Here is a 25,888-nt window from a genome sequence, read left to right as displayed (position 1 = left end):
TGTAACCAAAACAAAAAAATAATAGATAATAACAACAAACGCATGTTGTGCGCTTGATAATAATAGATAAAACGTCACACTAGGATTGCGTGCGCTGCACAAAAAGTTCATGAGACAATAATAGCAATAATAGAAACGTCATAAAGGCAATGAAGTTAACATGATACAATAAAGGTGCCAATGGATTTTCACAGTGATATGTCAATATCCCACCAGCGCGCGTAGTCTCAGTGTAACCAAAACAAAGGATAACAAATAATAACAATAAACGCATGCTGACAGGAAGTGGGCAGAACTGCGATCCATTGTTCGGAGCCGCAGTTTTGAAACAGGCATGAACAAAGATCTTTCCTGGCTCAGCCCATACACTTTCTTCAGATAACTATTTTAGTTGCTACTCCGCTATTGATAATTTCACCCTTGTAGAGGTCTTCAATTTATTTTTCTGGTACTGGACAACTTGCGCAGTATTGATGTGTTACGAGTAAGTGTACCTCATGTATATTATGACACTTTCCTCATTTTTTCTTGTGTCCTTCTTTCTTCTCTCCTTATTCCCTCCTTTCCTACTTTTTGCTCTCTCGTCTCTCCTCTCTATATAATGCGTACAAGCACGTGACAGATTGTATCACTTCATTGCCATTATGACATTTCTATTATCGTTCATAATTATTGTCTCCTTTGCGTAGCGCGTGCCATCTCATGGTGACGTCTTCTCTGTTATAACGCACAGTATGGCACTCATATATTCGCCCAACTCAGCATGCGTTTATTGTTATTATTTGTTATCCTTTGTTTTGGTTACACTGAGACTACGCGCGCTGGTGGGATATTGACATATCACTGTGAAAATCCATTGGCACCTTTATTGTATCATGTTAACTTCATTGCCTTTATGACGTTTCTATTATTGCTATTATTGTCTCATGAACTTTTTGTGCAGCGCACGCAATCCTAGTGTGACGTTTTATCTATTATGACGTAGAGTATGACACTCATAAGCGCACAACATGCGTTTGTTGTTATTATCTATTATTTTTTTGTTTTGGTTACACATATTGCGCGCGCTAGCAGGGTAGTAACACCTCACTCTTAATAATCATTGTGAATATTCGCACTGTCATCCCTGAAGAAGAGGAAGGATCCTCGAAAATTTGGATTATTCATTAAATCAAGATTGGCTATTAATGCATTCCCTGCATTCCTCTGTTGTGACTTTGTTATTGCTATTTCTAGTACTGCCAATACGCGGAACAACTACAATATATATATATATATATATATATATATATATATATATATATATATATATATATATATATATATATATATATATATATATGTATATATATATATATATATATATATATATATATATATGTATATATATATATATATTTTATATATATATATATATATTATATATATGTGTGTATATATATATATATATATATATATATATACGTATTTGAAAGAAGCTCATCCAATCAATAGAGAAAACTAGACTAATATATGGACTTTTATCTTCTACAGCAATTATCTTAATATGTTGCATGCCAGCAAAAAAGCATGTTCTCACGCACACACATATAATGTACTAAATGTTGTCTGACATGAAATTACATCATTGTACATGTTTAGCATATGATGATGAGGATTGTCTGCATGCTTTGTGATACCAAGAGTGAAAATAAGATTCTGGATATATCTTTTGTACTTTGTTCTGACCAAATAAACTCATAATATCAGTAAAGGTACATTATGTATTGACAGTCTGTGATGAAAAATGCAATAGTAATAATTTTCAGTTTTTTTGTTAAAATCAAGAACAAATGAAAAAAGTTTAACCAACTGCATGGCAATTTCTAAGTTTATAGAAGGTTCAGATGATTTAGAACAACTTTTCTTAGTGTGATTTATTACAATTTGAGAATTTGAAAATACATGTTAACATTATTAAGTTTCCTTTGTCGAAAACGTGTTTTAAATCAAAGTCTGTATATTAAAGCAGTTTATGGTGAGTGTCTGAATCAAAAGGTAAGGCTTCATTTAGAAAAGACTATTCAGATTTTAGGTTTATGATAAGCTCTATATCCATGCATTTGTTTCTGTGTATCCAGGTTCAGTTTCCTCTACGTGTAATAGTCACCAACCTTTGGTTCTTCAGACCCTTGTTGGGTTGGTATGTATACTGTCTGTTACACTTCACAGCTCTAATGACTTTAGCATATGAATCGGCAGACAACTTGTTTGTTTATGTGTTGAGGCAGTGCATGACAATCTGAAAATCACTCTGTTTCAATGAAGTCTGTGAAGCTGAACTTGTTCAGCAGATATATATGCACATGTGTGAGTAGAACCTATCACAAGGCTCGACATCAAATTTTTCTTTTATTGGCACTGCTGATGTTGAACCCAGCTGGACATGTCTTATTTGATCGAGACCTTGCATGAAGAACAACAGTAAAAGACTTGCTTGATAAGATATCTTATATACCGGTATGGGTCAGAATTTTGAATGATGTACAATTGAGCCAAAACAGCACCAAATTTAAAAAGTAGGAATCACTCAAAATTGTTTATCTTACCTAAAAGAGTATAATTCAAGCTTTAATATGAACCCAAATATATCAGGATCTTCCCAAAGGAACAAGTTTTTATTCACCTCGGAAGTTTACCATGTCCAGAGCAGTGAATGTCCGTGAGGAATAGTACTGTACATAGATTTGAATACCATTTAATATAGCTTCCAAAAATCTGATTCAGTTAAGAATCATAACGAAATGTGTTGGCAGAATATTAAGCTTGTACTCTTAACCTTTGCACAAACAAATTATCAAACAAAATACTAAACAATACTTAACAGAATACTTCTGGAAACATATTAGTATATGTGAATACATGAAACAGATCACTTGATAATCGTAAAGGAAAGATACAGGCAATATATTAAATTCATAAAGCAGTCGCATTGTATGACTATCATATGATGACATAGAAATGATACATACCGCTCTTTTCTGTAATAGAAAAATATGATGCAATAAATACACATATTTACTGCAAGCACACCAAAAAAAAAAAAAAAATCATTATATAACAAATAAGGAAAAATTTAACAGTGAATTGTGTATGGTTAAAAGAATACATATTGGCAAACACAAGTCTAATTTACTCGCAATTATCTTTAACAGTATTTCATTCACAATGAGACTTCCATTTCATATGACAGTCGATAAATGATAAATATATAACTCATAAGAATTCAATGTTGCTTTTAAAATTATCAAAAATATAACATGTATGCAGCAGGATTACTTTAGATAAAAAAGGCTTTGAAGTTTAGGGTCTGTGTTGAGGCACACTAACTTGCTCGTTACTGTTACACTCAGACGAAGAAAATGATGTAAACTTATCAGGCCATCAAGTAGAAAAAAAGAAAGTACATGTAGTTTCTTGTCCTCGCTTTCATCCAATTTAGGTGCTCCATCAATTTTTGTACACTTTACTGTTTTTCAAAATAGAAAATCTGTGTTTCCATTTTGCATCTTTTTGAGTTGCCACATCAACTTTTCTGATATTTACTACTTGTAGGTAGCTTAAAAAAATCTGAAATTCAGTGATTGATCATGAAGCAATGCATGCATTTCATTATAATCTCTGATAATGGGTATTCACTGTTGTACTGCTAGCCAAGAATCCTACAAACCACTGCAGCCACTATGTGCTACTATGGGCTTGAACGGTGCGGTGTTGAGAACATCAGCTGGACTGTATGTAGGCCTAGTGAATGGACAAGTCTCAGGACACACTCGCACTCCTGAGTGCATGTATCATGAGCTTGGTTTGGTTTCAAGCCTTGTGCACTGCTATTGCACTAAGATGCCAGTGCAATTTCTCACCGCGAACAATTTTCACATGTGTAGAAACTAGCTCACCCTAAATATTTCACAACCTAAATACACTTGCATTTAAGTACGTTTGAAGACACTTTCATACATTATGAAATGACTTGATTGCTTGAATTGAAGCTCAAAAGCTGCGCTGTTATCCAGCAGATAGTAGTCCTAGTTGCGATGCAATACATACACGCTGTACTACTCTCTATATTCATATGCGGTAGTATAGTCGTCGGTAGAATTCCACGCATACAGCAGCACTGTAAAGTCAATCCAAAATGTGTAGAAAGCATCCGCCCATGTCGAAAAACCAGTAGAAACCAGTAGAAACCAGTAAGCATTTTTAACTGGTCTTTACTGGTTTTAACTGGTCTTAACTGGTTTCAACTGGTACCAGTTAAAACCAGAAGGCAACTCCAAATTTCCTGTAACAAAATGAGCAATTCTAATTGAAACCAGTTGATTCCAGTTGAAGATGTACTGGTACCAGTTGATACTATTTTATCATACTGGTACCAGTTTAAACCAGTTGAAGTTGCACTGCTTACCAGTTGAAACCAGTACAAGTCTACTGGTACCAGTTGAAGTCTTACTGGTACCAGTTTATACCAGTTGAAGTTGCACTGCTTACCAGTTGAAACCAGTACAAGTCTACTGGTACCAGTTGAAGTCTTACTGGTACCAATTTATACCAGTTGAAGTTGCACTGCTTACCAATTGAAACCAGTACAAGTCTACTGGTTGCCAGTTAATACCAATTGCAATCGCTGGTACAAGTTGATACCAAACTGAAGTCTTACTGGTACCAGTTGATACCAGTTCATGTCTCATTGTGTACCAGCTGAGGTCTTATGGTAATGCTATGGTACCTGCAGCTAATGCCAGTTTGAGTCTTACCTGGTACCAGTTTAGACACCAGCTGAAGTCTACTTTTAGAATTCGATTAGTTCATCAATTAAAACTGAATTAAAAAGTAAACAAAACTTAGTTAAACATTAAATTAAAAAAGTAAACAAAACAAAATAAAACAAAACATTTGACATGATTGAACTTGGACTGTTAATGATTTCAACTAAATTCAACTGGAACCAATTAAGGTCAATTGACACTTTAACTGACAGACTGTATTTTCACCAGTTTGTGTATGTGTTTGTGTGTGTGTGTGCGTGTGTTTGTCGTTGTGTGTGCAAATTAATTGACACAATTTGATACCCATGTACCTGGCTGGACTTGCTTATAACTTCATTCCAGATTAAATCCCAGTAACTAAACCATTGAAATTTTAATACCAGTTGGTATCTATTGGTTTCTACTGGTTCTTTTGCTCATGAATATTCATAAGCTATTCAAATTCTCATCGTGAAAAAGACAAAATATTGTTAAATTTAATGTTTTTATGATTTAAACAAACTCTGAAATGTCTGAAATGCATTAGAAATTTACCAAATATTATTGCTGTGATATTCACAATTTCAACTGGTTCCATTGATGAGGTATTTTCATATTTTTTGTAATAAAAGTTTAATCTACTTGGTAACCATGTCTTAAAACATTACAACTATATGGCCCTATATAAATGAATGAAATATCCCTGGTACTAACTAGGTCTAGGATGTAGGCTAAGCCTAAATGTACTTGTAGGTAGTCTTTGAGACTAGCTGTAGCATTATGATAGGTTAGATATTAACAATGTCTTGACATACACGAAACACCCATACATCAAATAATTCAACACAAAATTAATTTTGTCAACTGGATCCCAGTTGATTCCAGTTGATACCAGTTGATTCCAGTTGGACGAATACCAGTTGATACCAGTTGAATGGAAACCAGTTGATAACAGTTGATTTCTGGTCACACATTCCAATTTCCATATTGAAACCAGTTGCCTTAACTGGAATCAACTGGTACCAGTACCAGTTGGTTTTTCGACCTATCTACGTAAATATATTTACGTAGATATTAAACTTTTGCCTGACTGTGGAGACTCAGATAGTTTCAGTTGTTAAATGTTTAGGGTTAGTTGTACATGTTTAAAAATCATAAGAGGCAGTGCAAACATGTGCTAGTGCGTGGTGCTGTGCAGTAGCTGCAGATAAAAAAATTGTAAGCTATCAAATAAAGGACCTCGCTTACCGCTTTCTCCCTCGCCACATCACTGCTCTCTGAAAATCCAGAAGAACTACTAATTCTTTTTTTTTTTTTTAACTTGGCCTTAGCTTTCAATGTCTGGCATGTTACCTTTGTTGATGTAATACAAGTGTGTTCTTAAAATCGTGCATTTTAAACATATGACAAATGGTTCAGCCTGCTGTACGTAATGCAAAGTTTGGTCATACCCTTAGTTGCAGCATTGTGAAGTGCCATCTTGTATTCTGAAGACATACAGTTACATAGTTACTGTTATCGTGGTGACCAAATTTTAGCAATTGGCAATCTTGATCCCAATGCCTATTCATCCCTGTTATGATCAGTGTGTCTGTCATAATCACAATGGTCGTCACATGATGATAATAATAATAATGATAATGATATTAATTATTATTATTATTATAACAATAATAATTGATTGAATGATTTCTTTATTCAAGAAAATGTTTAACATATATAAGCATGTCAATTATCCATATACATAATTGTAGGTATGCATCTGAAATTGGAAACACAATTTTAAGAACATACTATACTACAGATAACATCCGTGAAATTATCAACAATATCAACAATAGTATCTAACACTAACAATCATTATAACATTTATATCAATTTCATAAACCAAAAAAATATATTCATACAAACATGCAAACTTTAGAACAATTCCAGGGAGATTAAATATTATGGATCTCCATGGGAGGTTTTCTTTCTCAAGCAGTAATAATTTTCCTTGGCAAAGGAGTGGCTTTATCTTTTCCTTCCAATATTTTGCAAAACATCATCTTCTAACATTTTATTTATTGTCTTCTTCATTGTAATAATAATAATAATAATAATAATAATAATAATAATAATAATAATAATAATGACAACAATAATAATAATAATGATAATGATAATAATGATACTTTTGAATATTTTTTCAAAGATTTTATTATGTCAAACAGTAATTCAGAAAGCGGTCATAATCGATAAGTTCTGCCTTTGATTACTGGATTCATTTGATTTATTAACATTTATTTACTGTGTTTGAACAGTAAAACAAGCAAATTTCCTGCATATAGCACTGAAAATTACTTTCACCCATTTGTAACTCAGATCAGTACTAACCCCCCCCCCCCCAAAAAAAAAAAAAGAATTATATATGCACACACACACATGTATGAATATATTATATATATATATATATATATATATATATATATATATATATATATATATATATATATATACACACACACACCAAATACTGTATCATATGTTACACACACTACTATTGATATACCATATGTATGATACTGAAATACCACAGTCTTCTCAGACTAAAATTTCATACAATTCAATATACAAAGTCACTGTCAAAAGAAAGTTTGGGGTTCAGATGATGTTTTGCTTTCTTTTTGCTGTAATCAGACAGTGCAATTTGTGTTTGCCACCACTAAATGCCAAATAGGATTGCAAATAAGTTTGCAGGGAATGTACATTTTGTATATGCACTGCAGATTTGGGGATATGCAGCATTGTTATCTTTCTGGTGCTTTGTCCCCTGGAGAGAACAAGGGTGTGAGACCAGTCAGATTCATTGATTTTGTGCCTCCTTTGCAGTGTGTTGCACTTGGACTGAAAAGGAATGGGCAAAAGATGAAACTAGAGAAGCAGTCTGAGAGCGCAGACCTCCGCCAAGCAGCTCATTTCAAACACTGATCGTGATCTTCCATAGATATCAGTGATTTTCATCCATCAATATGCATGCTGAAAGTCACCCAATTTCCTAAATAGAAGCCTTCTGTTACATCATCAACTTCCAGAGCACACACTTTTTTGCACATAGGAAAACCTCAAAAATGTGCAGCTATCTGCTTGAACTCCCAAGTTTATTGACCCTACCTGCCAAATATCGAAAATCCATTATAAAATCCACAAAAATTGCCGGATTTCTACCAAAATTTAATTGTCTGTTACTTTTGTCATTCTCAACCTTTCCTGTATGTTTAAATAATCCAAATCTGTTCACAACTTTTTTTAAAGTTATTTTGCACATGGACATACAAACAAACAAACATACAAATGCTGAAGAAAACATAACCTCCTCCCTTTGCGGGGGTAATAATATGATGGGAAAGGAGTGCATGAGTGGTCAGTTTTGTTTTGGGTATAAGACAGAGATGAGAAGTATGCGTTTTGGTAATGGTATACGGGAACATACATGTATTGCAGATGAAAAATTGATGGCATAAGAAATGGGACACATGTGCCCCCTGCATTTTATGAGCTTTTTATGCCTTCTTGGGTGTAAGATTACTGTGCTGCTAAGGATAGATGAAGGTATGTTGTAATTTTGAGCTATACATGTTTGTGTAATCACTTTTATTTGTGATTTTTTTTTTTTTTTTTTTGGAGACATGCAGGAGCATAGGCCAATTGCTGCAAAAGACTTCAATGTAGCAGCAATCCTTGCTCATTTATTGTATGATATACATACCTTGTACTTTGATTGCAAGATCTATTCGTAATGAAGGGAGAACTACATAGGAGCAAAACTCTAATGGTGATCAAGTAATACAAAGTTGATAATTACATCTTGCAGGGTATTGACCAAACTGGGACCCAGTACAAATGCCTTTGCAAGAACAACTACTGCTATTACCATGATCAATGGTGGATTTAAGGTGAGTTTCTATATTTTCCCTGGAAGTTGCTATTAGTAAGTGAACTTGATCAGTTTAAGCATGGATTAATGCTGTGTTATTTTTTCTTTTAACCAAGGTACTCGTTTCATATTTGTGAAAGAAAGCTTTTAACATTGATGTTCTACTCTTTATTCCTTTATTTCTAAATCACATCTAGTGTGCATGTTACCATCAAAAGATGAAAAGAAGCCCTAAATTGCTAATAGTGAGCCGTAATGGAGATTCATTGCAACCAATGTGTGCAAATAGACAGGCACACATGCACACACCCCAACACACACACAAATAGAAAAAGTTCTTACAACATGCCAATTGAATATGAAATTTTTGAATTTGTCCATGTTGGGGAGCTAAAAGGAATAATGTGTTTGTAGGAAGTGAATTCTCAAGCCTGTAGATGTTATTGGTATATACTTGTAGGAAGACTGACAGAGATTTGTGTTGGTGATGGTGACTCTGTAAAGGTAAGCAGTTGCAGAAGAGCGATGACAATCGGACATTGAATGGTGATGAGGGAAAGAATTTCAGATATTTTGCCTTAAAGAAGAAAACATCCTGTAATTGCGTTTCAGTATAAAGTGCTTAATTGGCGTCGCATAGAAGTGAGAATCTTGACCTGAACAAGATGAGGTGGTGATATGGCTTCACTGGTCTCTCATTGATGGACACACAAATCCTCATTACATGATGCAAAAATTTGAATGCCAAATATATGCTGAAATATATGCTAAATATGTGCCGGGTAAGATGAATTTCATGTTTTTTTTTATTCCGTGCAATCAGGACATCAATTATTGGAACATATGGCATGCACAAAATATTTGTGTGCTACTTTAAAGTTCTATCTTCAGGTTTGTGCAAAATGTGCAAAAAAAAAAAAATAAATAAAAAAATTTCAACACAGCGAAAATTTCCACTTTTACAGTAGGTTTCATGGATCAGTCTAATCAATCTGTGGGGTTTTTATGCCTCCGCCACGAAGTGGTGCCGGAGGCATTATGTTTTCGGGTTGTCCGTCCGTCCGTCCGTCCGTCCTTCCGTCCGTCCGTCCGTCCGTCCGTCCTTCCGTCCGTCCGTCCGTCCGTCCTTCCGTCCGTCCGTAATGAATTTTGTGGACAAGGTAACTATCAAAACCTGTTGAGGTATCCTAATGAAACTTGGCATGTATGTGTATTAGGGGGTGAAGTTGTGCCTATCAACTTTTGGGTGCACATGCTCAAGGTCAAAGGTCAAAAGGTCAAGGTCAAATACATAAAATTTCACTATTTCCACCATAGCTATTGAATGCCTGAAGATATTTTCTTGAAACTTAGTGTATACATGTATTACGCAATTAAGATTCTCTGGTGAAAAATTGGGTCATGAGGTCAAAGGTCAAAGGTCAAAAGGTCAAGTAAAAATATCAAAACTTCTTTTTTTTCTCCGTGCCTTGGAAAATTGTTCAAGGTATCTTCATGGAACATAGTATATACATGTACTGACTGGAAGTGATTATCTAGAGAATGTAGGGTGTAGAAAGGTCAGGGGTCAAAGGTCAAGTGCAACACTTCAAAATTTTACTATTTCCCTCATATTTATGCAATGCCAGCAGGGTTATTATTTTTTTACACTTGGTGTATGCATGTGTAACCTAATAGAAATTCTCTGGAAAGTTTTTTTGTTTTTCTTCTTTTTTTTGCCTCAAAGGTCAAAAGGTCAAAGATCAAGTGAAAGTGCTGAACTAACTTTTTCCTCCATATCTCGAAGTGGCTCAAGTTATCTTGAAACTTAGTACATATTATGCATGTTCTACCTGAAAGTAATTATCTTATGAATTTTAGGGTCAAGGGCCAGATGAAAATGGTAACAATTTACTATTCAATTCAGAAATTGCACTTTTTCTCCACACCTGTACCTTGAAAATTACTCAATGCCTAAATGTATGAATGGGTCAAAGTCAAGTTAAAGTCCTTAAATCCCTAGATACATGCTTTCCTATTCATCCAATTAAACCTAGGTCAAGGAAGGTGAACATTCAACACAATTTGTGACAAACTTGTCATTTCAATATTTTGCCAATTTTGTGAAAATGTAATCACACATTGTCCACATGTACTATCTGGACCTATTGGGAAAATCATGCATTATGGCGGAGGCATACCAGTCGCCAAAGCGACATTTCTAGTTTTTTTATGTTTTTCTGAAAGAGCAACTTTTCTTCTGCATAATTCTGAAATTTTTGGTTATTATGAATGGGGAATTGTCACCCCATGCTTTTTACAGTTTTCCTAGAACAGTTCTTAAAGGTTCTTAGTCTTAGATGCCCCTTTACACACTCTTTGCTTTCAACTCCAACTTGCAAGGATGATGCTACTGCTTTGAAAGTTAGTACTGTGGAGATACGTGCAGGGAGGGCATCACCCAATTGCACTCCTGTGGGCTTTTTTTCACAGTCCCGTTGTTGTGACTGTCGTCACCATCATTGCCACACATACTCAAACAAAGGGAGATTTTAACTATTGGTGTATAGTTCCAATCCGACTTCGGCAGCTTTATTTCTGTAACCAAAGTTACATATTCACCAGATCAATCAAAGTGTCACAAGATATTTCAGACTTCGAAGATGATACACTCGGACTGACTGATGATGAGCAGCAGCCCATCATCATTTTCAGACAATTTTCTTCACCTATACTGTAGGTCTGTACTTGGCGAGATTTAAAATCCAACTCACAGCAAAATCTAACTCTATATCCCTCACAAAGTGTGAATTACTTCAGTACTAGCCATGAAGAGAATATGCTGATAAAGTGCAAAATTTCAGCTGAATTTGATACTCCTCACATTGTGGTTGCTATACAGTGGAGTTTTCCATCCTGCCTTTGTCCCATTCATTGCACATGGCACAACTTGGTGAGATTAAGCACTTGAATAGACCCTAAACTCCAGAGCCTTTTTTTTTTTCCAGTAAACACTTTTCCAGATTGTGCACTTATGTCTTTCCATTGTTTAGATACATGTAGGTTAGGAAAGTCTATTTGTATTGAGTTATACATCATTTTGAAGCTAATGCTAAGCTCCCGCTTACCTGAGTTGTAGTATTGAGTTGTAGAGAGTGATGGCAAGTTGGATATTAGCACCACTAGGAATGACTTGTGAAGAACTCGTACGAATCAGGACAACTCCCACTACTCAGGGTGACAGGGTATAACTTCCCTGCACTCGTGTTCCAGTCTGGAGAGGTTCCAAAATTTTTAAACATGCAAAAAAAAAATTGCCTTCATGGAACAACTCATATGCAACTCATCATAAATCGTAGTGAGCTCACACTACTCAAGTTAAACTTGCCTATACTTGCACTTCTAGTGTGTCAAAGAGTAGAGTGCAAGCATTGCAAGTACAATGCAAGTTAAACAGACTCTGAGGTGTTTATGAGTTTTGTGGAAGCTTAGGATGAGTGTTACATTTCATTTTCATTTTCAATTAAGTATAGCGAGTAAAAAGGAGTTTTGCACAAGCCTGAATTCCTGAGCGAAAACAAGCATGGTACAAGAGTGCTTGACAAGTGTCATTTTCAGCTAGACATCCAGTATTTTCATCACAAATTTTATTTTTCGGTCTAGTGTGGTACAGTATGCTATGTATGTATTTCAACCATGTAATACCAAATGATGATACTAGAACCAATTTATGTACTTTTAACCACTTATGCAGAACTTAATAGATCAGTGGTGTTCGGAATTTTGGTAAAGCAGCCAGGTGCATCCTACAGTAGTTGTATACACTTGTTCCCACTCCATTTTTCCCAACCCTGACAGACCCACTTCACAGACCACCTGACTTCATGTACATGTGATGCCAGCCCTGTTTTTATATTGCTTAAGACCCTGTCCCACCATGTAGGGATTTTCCAGCTCACAGGATAATTTTCTGCGAGTGGACAATGACATGATGAACATGGAACAAATACCCAAGCTTTGAAATTTTTAGAGGGAGACAAATTGAAGAAACTTACACCTTAACCTTCACCCCTCTGAGCAATATCTTTCTTTCATTTGATATGCCTTGTCCGCCTTGGACTACTTAACATAACAGCGTCGGAATTTCAGAGCTTGGGTATTTGTTCCATGTTCATCGTGTCACTGCTCTGCACACCATTTTTTTTTCCATTTTTGGATTTACAGACCTTCAGCATAACAAACCTTATTTCCATTTCAAATTAACAAAGCTTTTTCGACTTACACCACAAATGCTTGGATTACCGGTATTGAATGCTTTTTTGTATTTTGGATTAACAAACATCTAGGTACTGTATAGGGGATTTGTGTGTTTCAGAATAACGTACATCAGCCGATTTATACGTCGCACATAAAATCATCTTACTCTTTCTTATTTGGGAAGCCCCCCAGTTTCGGTCAACATAAGTTACATTGTTAAACCCTGGTGCCATGATTCTTTGTGATTTCAGGTTAGATTGACCCTACATGTTGTTCTGTGCATATTGTTTAGAATATGTCAAATTCTTGTAAATTCTTTTTTTTTTTAATGCCAGCATCAGGAAATTTCACTTTTTTGTTTCATATCTCAGAAATGGCTCGAAATATCTTCATGAAACTTCGTATATATGCATGATATTGCATGCCGTGCAATGGTTCTCTTGGGGAATTTTTGGGTCATTGTGTCAAAGGTCATGGATTAAAGGTTAGGTTAAAATGCTAAAATTCTAACTATTTTATGCTGAAATTACACTTTTTCTCCATAGCATTGAGATTACGAAATGCTGAAACTTAATCAAACTTGGTATATACATGTACACTTGTACATCCATTACTGTACAATGATTCTGTAAGGAAAGACTTTGGCCATGTGGAGTCAATGGTCAGCAGGTGAAAATGTTCATTACATTTTCCCCATATTTAGAAAATAACTCAAGAAAGGTCAATGAAAATGCTCAAATTTCCAAAATACTTGCTCTCTTAAACAATTTAGCTATCAATCTATGAAACCTAACTCAGCTTTAGCTATGAAACCTAACTCAAGGACAGTGAACACTAAACACATTTGTGAGAAACATGTCGCATTTTAATTTTTTGTCAAATATGTGAAACTGCACTCTCACATTATCAAGACGTACTCTAGACTTATTTAGAGAACCATGTGATATAGCAAAGACATACTAGTCCCCATAATGACATTTCATTTCAAACAGCTGTCGTACTCTTCTGTATTAGTTGTAGCACTTCCCATCAAAGTTGACTTCACTGTATTCCTCTGTAACTCATATCACACTCTTTCTTAGGTGTATCACTCAAATTCCATTCTAATTTACTCGTACAAATGACACATACACTCACAAATCAAGTTCTGAACACTGACAGTTTGCTAAGTTTTCAAGAATTTCTTGCAAGTTGACCCTCATAACATTCTTGCCACTAGGGCCTACTTGTGACTGCAATTAACTCGGCTTAAAGGGAGCTCAGCTTTAGAGTCTGCTCTTTCAGAATCTGCCCTTAACTAAAAATCCATGTCTGGCAACCTTTTCATGGTTTTGTGATGCAGGGTCACATACTACGTACGAGCTGAAATTTTCGCGGTGGTTTTATTTTCGCGAATTTCGCAAATTGCCTTTGAACCGCGAAAATAACAACGCATGAATAGCTAAGTTCAGTTAGACCCTCGCAACCGCAAAATTAACAACACGCGAAAATGTCCTCCATGTAGCAATTCTCGAAAATATCTGTACGCGAAAATTTCAGCTCGTACAGTACTTCATTTTCTAACATAAACTCAAGTAGAAAAACCTGTCTTTTATTTTGTGTCTGATTTTTGTTGTGTTGCAGCAACCCAGATAATTTTGTGCACAAACCAGTGAAAAGGTTGATAAATTGCTGACATCATCACCTCAGCTAAGGTGTATTTGTGGTTGTATGTAACCATGCAATGTCACTATTTGATGCAAATGTGTATAAGCCATGGACTGACTAGTCTTATTTTGCCCTTTGCACTCAACAAACAGTGATCTGAAGCCATTGTGAGGTTGACAAACTTGATCTTCACTTGAAATCTTATCATCAGTAGGGACCTACCTTTCACAGATCTTATTAGCTTTTGAGACTAAACTGGCTTTTGATAATTGTCTCAGATCTGAGAATGTACAAACTTACAAATGTATACTCCCAGATGACACTTTGGCATGCATTTTTTTATGTAGGCCTATTATATAAGCCTGGATCAAATGGCTGGTACAGCTTTGTACCCATAAAATATACTTTATCACAACATGTGTTCACTGCTGAACACTTTTAGAACTTCAAGAGTTTTTTATTTTGAATAATGCATCATTGAATAATGAAATTTTCTTCTTCATCCCATGCCATTCAGTTACAGTGCTACTTTATGCCAAGCACACACACACACACACACACACACACACACAAGAGAAAAAAAAAACTTGATAGTCTCTCTTATCGTGATACTCAGGTGGCAGATGATTGTCTTATTTGATTGAATATTGCACATCAGAACCTGTTATTAAGGCAAACTCCCTCAATGGAAGGCAGCAGTTCATTTACAAATTTGCAGGGTTATTACAAACTTCATAAGAATAAGTGCCATATTGATTATATTTAAAAAAAAAAAAGAAGAAGTGACGTGATGCTAGTATATGCCATTTAAAATGGAAGTGAGTCACTGTCACAAATGTACACACAAGTAGTTATGTACATGTATCAAGGCTGTATGCATGGTTGTTTAATGTGTATGTACACAGGGTGACCAGATTAATGGAGAACATTCTATATGATATAGATATAGTACATACAGGCTGACCAGATCAGTGGAGAATTTTCTACGTGGTATACAATGTAGCTACAGTACATGTATGCATGTGACAGGAAATACATTATAGCTCACTCAATCTAGAATGATTTAACCCATTCCAGAAAATTCTAGGAAGTGCTGGCTGAGTGAGGCACTGCCCTTATAACCCAATGTGATTGGTAGTTCATTTTGGCAATGATGTTATGCACATATTAGGCAGTGAGTCATCCAGGATTCCTGGAATTTGGACTTGCTAGTATGTTCAGGTATGTGGCCCCAGGTTGGAGAAAATTACAGAATGTACTAGAAAGGGGTGAATGGATAGTATATAAGCAGGAGAAATTCTGAGGTAGGCAGAGTACCCAACACCTCTGCTCTGAGAGTTACGTCACTTCTGGCTCTGAAGCGACTTGTTATAGTCAGTCCTATTGTGTTACCTGCTGACCTGCTATACAAACTGTGTTTGTGGAGATAAGGCCTGGGAGACATTTTTGCCTGCAGAGAATTAATTTGCCTACATTGGAGATAGACTCCATATTTTAGTGCCAACGGACATTATTACGGCAAAGCTGTGACGGGCTGGATTCCTTGCTGGACATTATAAAGTGAATCATCATTCAACGCATCAACTGGACGTGGTCGTCATAACGTTTGGATTTTGCACGTTTCGCCGTGGACGTACACCTTGTTTATCGTGGACTTTACCCCGGATTTATAAAGTGGATTATTGCAACCAGTGCCTTTGGAGTTACGTCGGAGGAACCATTCATCGGTGCGTCAAGGATCATTCATCGGTGCATCGAACATCGTATCTGGACACTGTCAAAGGATTACTTGCTTTCAAATTTGGCTGTAAGTGATTTCACTACCGATTTATAATTGTTTTTATTGACCATTATTGTACTGATGTGAACACCGATTACGAGTCTGTACCCACAATATCACTGTTAATAAACCGCCTGAACATTAGTTGATTGTTTCTTTTGTGCGATCATTCTCAGAGTGATTTTGGTCGTAACAAAATTGGGGGCTTGTCCGGGAAGTGAATTTAAAGCCAAACTTAGAATTTGGAACGTTCCGGAATCCAGAATATTGGTACAGACAAAATACCAGTTGAGTTGATTGTTCAATTGCATATTGTGTGTAATATATTGTGACAATGTCAATCAGTACAATGGATGTTCAGGCATTTGTTCAGAGGACAGATTTGTCCCTCAAAGATTTGCAAAGGTTACGCAAATGTGATTTGACTGCTATTGCACAGCATTTAAATGTAGATGTTCCACAAGGTGTAAGAAAGGCAGAAATTCTTGACTTAGTAGCTGGTCACATGGAGCTCAAAGAAGAAATTGACACTCCAGATCATGCTCAAATTTCTGATCAAACACGGCTTGAACTTGCTAGATTAGAAATAGAAAGAGATCAAAGGGCTAGAGAAATGGAAATGAAGGAGAGAGAAAGAGCAAGGGAACTAGAACTAGAGAAAGAGAAGATGAGATTAGAAATGGAAATGAAGGAAAGGGACAAACAAAGAGAAATGGAAATGAAGAAAATTGAAGTGGAGCAACAACTGAAATTGCGTGAGATGGAATTGACTCATGCACAAACTGTTGGAAATCGTGAAAGGGCTCCCTCTGAATTTGATTTGGCCAAGAACATTCGATTGGTGCCAAAGTTTGAAGAAAACAGAGTTGATGCATATTTTGTGTCATTTGAGAAGGTGGCTGACAGTTTGAACTGGCCACAGGAATTTTGGCCCATGCTCCTTCAAAGTGTGTTTGTCGGCAAGGCAGCCGATGTGTACTCATCTCTTTCCAAAGAGCAATCACGTGACTATGCTACAGTCAAGAAGACAGTGTTGAACGCTTATGAGTTGGTGCCAGAGGCGTACAGACATAAGTTCAGAAATTCGTACCGCAAACCAGGCCAGACACATGTTGAGTTTGCTCGTGAAAAAGAAATGATGTTTGATAGGTGGTACAGATCCCTGAAAGTGGATCAGGATTTTGATAACCTACGTGAGGTTGTTCTTTTGGAAGAATTCAAAAAGAGTGTTGCTTTCAGTGTGAGGTCGCATTTGGATGATCACAAAGTGACAAGTTTGCATAAAGCAGCCTTGATGGCTGATGAGTATGAGCTGACCCACAGAAATGACAACAGACCACCTTTCAGGAATTTCTCTGGAAATAAGAGAGACAAAAATCAGTCGAGCAATCCAAAGAATGCTGGTTCTGAAAAAGGCACGAGTTCTGAAACTTCATCGGCACCAAAGCCTCAATCTGACAAAGGGTCCAGTACAAGTGCAAATGTCATCAAATGTTTTCACTGTAACAAGACAGGGCACGTAAAGTCACAGTGTTGGAAGTTGCAAAACAAAACAAAGAAGGACATGGGATTTGTCATGTCAAAAAGTGTCCTACCCGAAAATAGTGTCCCTTTCAGTGAAACACAGGCCATTGAAAGTCAATCTCCCAAATTCAAAGATAGGCTGAAGCAGGTGGATGAGAGCTATCGTAGCTTTTTGTTTGATGGTGAGGTGACCCCATGTACTTCTGGTGAGGCAGGTAAGCCAGTAGTCATCCTGCGGGATACGGGGGCCTCTCAGTCGTTAATGGTGGATGGTGGTATGACTTTTCCACCAGATAGTGCAGTGAATGCAAAAGTCTTGATTCAGACTGTTGATGGCAGTTATATGTCAGTACCACTGTATAGAGTGGATTTGAAGTGTGACCTAGTTTCTGGTCCTGTTACTGTTGGAGTTGTTCCTGAGTTGCCCATGGCAGGCATTGACTTCCTGTTGGGGAATGACTTGGCTGGGGACAAGGTGGTTGCGTCTCCAGTTGTTTCGGATAAACCAGTGGTGGTTGCTGAAACTGAGCAGTTGCAGGAGGAGTTTCCTGGGATTTTCCCAGATTGTGTTGTGACTAGGTCTCAGGCTCGTAGAGCTGTTCAAGATGATGCGGATTCTGTTGATGTGGAGGAGAATTCCGGTGTTCGGTTGGCAGAAACCTTTTTCAAGGATTTGAATGCTGGGGTTGCTGTATTAGGCTCCGAGGCTAACAGTGATGGGCTGTTTAGCAAGTCTTCCTTGGTTGAAGCACAGCAGGCAGACTCTGAGTTGAAAGGCTTGTCTCAGACGGCGTGTTCTGAGGCTGAGGCTGAAAAGGTCCCTGAGTGCTATTATGTCAAAGATGGCATTTTGATGAGGAAGTGGAGACCTCCCCATAGGCCAGCTGATGAGGATTGGACGGTGGACCGTCAAGTTGTTGTCCCTCCTAGTTACCGCGGTGAGATCTTGAGGATTGCTCACGAGTTACCTGTTGGCGGCCATTTAGGCGTCAGAAAAACAAAGGATCGGATCATGAGGCATTTTTATTGGCCAGGGTTGAATGTGGATGTGGCTGAGTTTTGCAAGACTTGTCACACATGTCAGGTGGCTGGTAAACCACAGCATTCAGTGAAGCCGGCGCCATTGATTCCGATACCTGCATTTGAAGAACCATTCAGTCGGGTTCTAGTTGACTGTGTTGGACCTTTGCCTAGGACTAGGTCGGGTCATAAGTACCTCTTGACAATCATGGATATGTCTACACGGTTTCCAGAAGCTATCCCATTGAGAAATATCACTGCAAAGACTGTGGTAGATGCTCTAGTGCAGTTTTTCACTAGGTATGGGTTGCCCAAGGAAGTGCAGTCTGACCAAGGGTCAAATTTCATGTCAGGCATATTTCAAGAGGTGATGTATCGTTTGGGTGTGAAGCAGCTGAAGTCATCAGCTTATCATCCCCAATCCCAAGGTGCGTTGGAGCGCTACCACCAGACCCTAAAGACAATGATTAGGGCATTTTGTGAGGAGTATCCCGAGGATTGGGATAAGGGCATCCCTTTCCTCCTGTTTGCAACGAGGGACTCCCCAAATGAGTCGACGGGTTTCAGCCCATTTGAGTTGGTGTACGGTCATGAAGTTAGGGGCCCACTGAAGCTCATCAAAGAGAAATTCATGACTGAGGATGATGAGGTCCACCTACTTGACTATGTGTCAAAGTTTCGTGAAAGGCTTTCAAAGGCTTGTGAGGTAGCTAGGGAACACTTGAAAGTGTCAAAAGACTCAATGAAGAGAAAGGCAGACAAAAATGCCAAAGCCCGAACCTTCAAACCAGGTGACAAAGTTCTTGTACTGCTGCCCATACAAGGTGAACCACTGAAAGCCAAGTTCAGTGGCCCATACTGTGTCAAAAAGAAACTCAATGATGTGAACTATGTGATCAGTACACCAGACAGGAGCACAGATCAGAGAATGTGTCCTGTCAATATGTTGAAAGAGTGCTATGACAGAAAGTCAGTTGGTGTGACATAGGTAGTGGATAGCACAGTAGAAGTTAAGGGTGAAAAGTTTTCACCGGCATATCACTTTTACAGTGTATGTGTTTAGCATATCCATTAATGTATGCAAAACAGTTTGACATGATTGTATAAGCTCCGAGAATCCAAGCAATATCAATGTAACTGGTATCCATGAAAAGAGAACATGGAATCAATGCAGCTTTTCAAAAGGCAGGTGATAGTATGTGATTATGGTTGTTTGAGTTGGATTTTACCTCACATTCATTGTAAATAACAATGAGAAATTGTGAAGGTAAAAGAAACCCTTGCTACGGCAAGGCTTTCTTTTTCCCATGGGGGATGGTGTCACAAATGTACACACAAGTAGTTATGTACATGTATCAAGGCTGTATGCATGGTTGTTTAATGTGTATGTACACAGGGTGACCAGATTTATGGAGAACATTCTATATGATATAGATATAGTACATACAGGCTGACCAGATCAGTGGAGAATTTTCTACGTGGTATACAATGTAGCTACAGTACATGTATGCATGTGACAGGAAATACATTATAGCTCACTCAATCTAGAATGATTTAACCCATTCCAGAAAATTCTAGGAAGTGCTGGCTGAGTGAGGCACTGCCCTTATAACCCAATGTGATTGGTAGTTCATTTTGGCAATGATGTTATGCACATATTAGGCAGTGAGTCATCCAGGATTCCTGGAATTTGGACTTGCTAGTATGTTCAGGTATGTGGCCCCAGGTTGGAGAAAATTACAGAATGTACTAGAAAGGGGTGAATGGATAGTATATAAGCAGGAGAAATTCTGAGGTAGGCAGAGTACCCAACACCTCTGCTCTGAGAGTTACGTCACTTCTGGCTCTGAAGCGACTTGTTATAGTCAGTCCTGTGTTACCTGCTGACCTGCTATACAAACTGTGTTTGTGGAGATAAGGCCTGGGAGACATTTTTGCCTGCAGAGAATTAATTTGCCTACATTGGAGATAGACTCCATATTTTAGTGCCAACGGACATTATTACGGCAAAGCTGTGACGGGCTGGATTCCTTGCTGGACATTATAAAGTGAATCATCATTCAACGCATCAACTGGACGTGGTCGTCATAACGTTTGGATTTTGCACGTTTCGCCGTGGACGTACACCTTGTTTATCGTGGACTTTACCCCGGATTTATAAAGTGGATTATTGCAACCAGTGCCTTTGGAGTTACGTCGGAGGAACCATTCATCGGTGCGTCAAGGATCATTCATCGGTGCATCGAACATCGTATCTGGACACTGTCAAAGGATTACTTGCTTTCAAATTTGGCTGTAAGTGATTCCACTACCGATTTATAATTGTTTTTATTGACCATTATTGTACTGATGTGAACACCGATTACGAGTCTGTACCCACAATATCACTGTTAATAAACCGCCTGAACATTAGTTGATTGTTTCTTTTGTGCGATCATTCTCAGAGTGATTTTGGTCGTAACATCACTTATACTTTGGTCTAGCTGGAAACAGGAGAGTATACTTAGCCCAGCATTTTTAGCAATGGTGGTTCAGGTTGTCTATTTAGATGCTATACTTTATGCATACTCTAGATGGAAGACACATTATACAAAGGCTCACCCTCGACAGAGAAAAGGGGGGTGGGAAGGGGATGAGTTAACGTACACTCACACACATTCACGCATGCACACACACACAAATTAGGGAAGTTTATATAATCTTGGACCACCATAACAACATGATTTCATGTAAAATAAATCAATTGACTCAATTTTGTATTTCAACAACCACAGTTGTGACTCTTGCTTCTTCTTTTTTTTACCATGTACAATGATTCCATATTCATAGAATGACTATAGGTTTTTCACAGACATGAACAGGCTTATGTGCTGCAAATGATTTCACAGTCACTGATGCATAACTCCTAGTTATAGTTTCAAGCTTTTACTTCAGCTGGACAACAATTAAAACTCCTTTTATGGTGTCCACCCCTTCATCAACTGGCTGCTCATATAATTTGTATAGCACATGCCTTTCTTTAGAGCTTCATGCATGATATGTAATGAAGACAAAAGCATATATACATATATATATTTCAATAATTGAAATTGTATCAGTTATAAAGCATACCTATATTGTATTTTATATGATCCTGCCTCCAGACAAATGTGCTGCCTCCATCAGCATGGGCTATTGTAAATCATCGAATACATCCATCTCAGACCATAGCTCAGGTATTATCAATACTAGTAACTGTATTCATCCAGTCTATAGAATACTCTTATGTGTATGGCCCTTGCATTTATTTTTTATTTTTTATTTTTTATTTTTTTTGGCTACATTGTTGACAATGACGAGAATGTAAGCATTATTTGATGCCGCCAGGTATCATTTGGTACATGAAAAGGGGACTAACTTAAACCAACCCATCACTTGTTGATATTAGTGGTGTTGATGCTACTATCAAACCATGAATCAAACTCTTATCAATTATAGGCATCTCATTGCCACCAAGCTTTATTTGAAGGTAGCAATTAATATCAAACTTGCATGAAAAAAAAACATAGATTGATTTGTCTTCTGGTGTGCCAAGATGAGAGGTAATATTCTGCGGCATTTTTGTATTTCTTTTTTTTTTACTTGCATACATGGAAAAGTTCAAATGGTCATGAAATCACACTTGGTGTGGGGTATTCATCAGTGTTTTGCATTGACTACTACAGCCTACAGTATAACTGTTGTGACATATATTCTGAGGCCGATCATGAACAACATCATATGTATGAAGTTGGTGAAGAACAATGAAGACAAATGTGGTAAATTTGTCATTAACATAAGAAAGCTGAGACAGTGTCACTGTCGATATGTTCACCTGATGGGGCATGCTATTGTCATCTCAAGTACCTGGTACATACACTTGTAGATGTGAGATTATGTCATGTGATGCTTATTGGGTATAGTAGGCCTACATCTTAGTTACTTGCCCTGCAATAGCCATAGATGTACATGCCTATGAACACCATGTTAATGTTGCAGTGTGATTGTTTTGTTTTGTTTTTTATTGATATTACAGGTTTTGGAACATGATAGAAATGTGATCAATGACAACAGGGTGAGAATGTCTGTGATATCTGGTACAGAGCCGTCACCTATCTCCTCTTTCGGAGAGGACAGTTTTGGCTTCCAGGTTGTGGCACGAAGTATACGTCAAGTCTTCTCACCAGTCCTTGTAACTCCAAGTGAGCAGCACTACGATTACGATATGATTTTGTCTGCAAACTAATTTATAAGTTTATATTTCTCATAGAATATTTGTCTAAAAGTTGATGTATTATATACTACATAAAAGGTAATTTAATTTCCTATCAACCCAGTAGGTCAATAAATTGGGAAACTTTACGCGTGAGTGAGCATCTTTGTTTTTCTCTTCCAAGGCACAAAAGTAAAAATTGCAAAAATGAATAAGTTGTCATTCATGTGTAAGTGTTCTTTCATGTAACAATAAGAACAAAAGACAAATTTAACACAGTAAAAAAACATGAATTAGGTTGCAAAAATAAACCTTTGATCTCCTATAATATCACTGAAGGCCAAAAGATCAATAAAGGCTAAAAATAATCGAGGAAAATGAAGAATCTTCTGTCGAATTCAAATTCAAATGAAATGAGAGAGGAATATTAACAAAAATGGTAGGAATTTGAATTGATTTCTCAAATGAGGAAAATCAGAAGTAATATTTGGTTCTTCAATTTGTCTCAGGAATTCTTAAATTAATAAATGAAAGAATGAAATAAAAATATTCCGTTCATTTAGTCATTGTGCCTTTACTCCCTATTTCATTTGAAGTTTGAGTTGACAGAAAATTCTTATCCTTTAGTTTCCCACGTTGATTTTGTTTGAGGTTATAAAGAGTATGAAAACTTATTCTTATCATTTCAATCATGTCCCTCATTGTTTTAAACTGGTCTTTTGTTATTGTTATCTTGAAGGGCATTTGCAAATAAAAGACATGTCAAATTTTGCAACTTTTACTTTTGTGCCTTGGAGTACAAAAATAAATGTGTTCACCCACATATAAAATTTCCCTTTATATTGACCTACTAGGTTGATAACCAATTAAGTTACCTTTAATATGATATATAATACATTGATTTTCAACAAATCCTTCTATGAAAAATATGAATTCAAAAAAGTGTTTTCTTTTCTTTCTTTTTTGCTGAGTGTGTATATATATATATGAGAAAAGACTGCAGAGTTTCATATCCTTTGATCTGACTTTTCGAAACCTATGTTACAGTCTCTAAATCATGCCCTTCATTATGCCTCCAGCACGAAGTGGTGCCGGAGGCATTATGTTTTCGGGTTGTCCGTCTGTCCGTCCGTCCGTCCTTCCGTCCTTCCGTCCGTAATCAATTTTGTGGACAGCGTAACTTAAAAACTGTTTGAGGTATCCTAATGAAACTTGGCATGTGTATGTATGAGTGGGCGAAGTTGTGCCTATCAACTTTAAGTGCACATACTGAGGGTCAAAGGTCAAGGTCAAATGCTCAAAATTTCACTATTTCCCCCATATCCATGCAATGCCTGAAGGTATTATCTTGAAACTTAGTGTATATATGTGCTACCAATTAGAGATTCTCCAGAGAGAGTTTTGGGTCGTGAGGTCAAAGGTCAAGGGTCAAAGGTCAAGTCAAAATGTTGAAATTGCATGTTTTTCTCCATATCTTGCAAACAGTTCAAGGTATCTTTGTGGAACTTAGTATATTTGCATGTACTAACTGGCAGTGATTATCTAGGGAATTTAGGGGTCATGGGGTTAAAGGTCAAGGTCAATACCTCAAAATGTCATTAATTCCCTCATATTTATTCAATGCCAGCAGGATTTTTCTTGAAACTTGATATATACATGTACATGTATTACCCAATTGATATTCTGTGGGAAGTTTCGTGCCTAAAGGTCAAAAGGTCGAAGGTCAAAGGTCAAGTGAAAATCGCTGTAGCGACATTTCTAGTATTAAATGCCTTGACATACAGCACTTTTCGAGTACTTCCAGGGGTTATGCAATTTTCCCTAAGCCCATACTTTTTTTATCCACATTCAACCTGGTCTGTTACAATTTAATTACTGTAAACTAGAAGTTTGTGTGTGCATGACACTTTCCCAAATTTTGTGAGGAGTCAGGATTCCAAAAAGTAAAATGCACATGAAAGGTTTTGTCCTTACAATGCATTGAATGCTAGTGGCAATTTGTGAATGTTTCTGGTCTTAAACAGTATTCTCTCATTTTTTAATTGTGACATTAAATTTGCTTTTCTAAACAGTCTAAAATTTATGAAAGTTTTAGGAGCCAACTATTTTGGATAAGATTTAGCAAACTTCTCTGAAATGCTGCATTAGAAATTGTATGCAAAAATGCCATCTTCAAAACAAAAGTCTCTCAAGTTATGGTACTGTATTTGTTGTGCTTTGTTGAAGGTGTCATGATAGGCAACACTGACACCAGGCACTACTGGAACCTGGCTGATGACATCTACCGCTTCGCACCAACTATTGCAATGGGACCAGAGGATTTGAAACGATTTCATGGGATAAATGAAAGGATATCTGTCAAGAATTATGAGAAAGCTGTCAATTTCTTCTACCATGTCATGCACAATGCTGATCAGATGACTTTGCATCCCTCACACAGCCATTCTGGGGAACTGTAATTTGTTGGTAAACTACAAGTGTACCTCATATCAGACCTACATGGTGTATCTTAGAATGTACAGCTACACCCACTCACACAGTTGTAGTGTACCACTAAACAGAGGTCATGGAACATTTTCAGGATGGGGAAGGGGGGTTAGGATGTCAAGGTCAACCATGAGGTTAGATACAGAATATACAGTATATTACTGACAATGAAAGCCATCATCTGTCATATGAAAAGTGTCCTATCACCTGTACCTGATGCCAAGCAAAGTAGCAAATTTTGTGGAGTGTGGACCTGGAAC

At 37.1% G+C, this 25,888-nt stretch overlaps 1 protein-coding gene across 1 annotated transcript in view; it reads left to right on the top strand.

Moving 5' to 3' along the window:
• LOC140240647 (N-fatty-acyl-amino acid synthase/hydrolase PM20D1-like) overlaps nt 1–25,600 on the top strand; it is a 42,321-nt gene extending 16,721 nt beyond the window's left edge. Inside the window, exons 7-11 of the mRNA XM_072320404.1 lie at nt 2,121–2,182; nt 8,641–8,722; nt 22,054–22,125; nt 22,965–23,130; nt 25,368–25,600. Of these exons, the coding sequence (XP_072176505.1) occupies nt 2,121–2,182; nt 8,641–8,722; nt 22,054–22,125; nt 22,965–23,130; nt 25,368–25,600 (615 nt within the window). The remainder of the gene's footprint in view (nt 1–2,120; nt 2,183–8,640; nt 8,723–22,053; nt 22,126–22,964; nt 23,131–25,367) is intronic.
• The last annotated feature ends 288 nt before the right edge of the window (nt 25,601–25,888 follow it).

Source organism: Diadema setosum, chromosome 2, assembly GCF_964275005.1.
Source record: "Diadema setosum chromosome 2, eeDiaSeto1, whole genome shotgun sequence".
In the NCBI taxonomy this organism is placed as follows: domain Eukaryota; kingdom Metazoa; phylum Echinodermata; class Echinoidea; order Diadematoida; family Diadematidae; genus Diadema; species Diadema setosum.
Note: the sequence above shows the minus strand (reverse complement) of the source record. Positions and strands in the feature narration are given on the sequence as shown.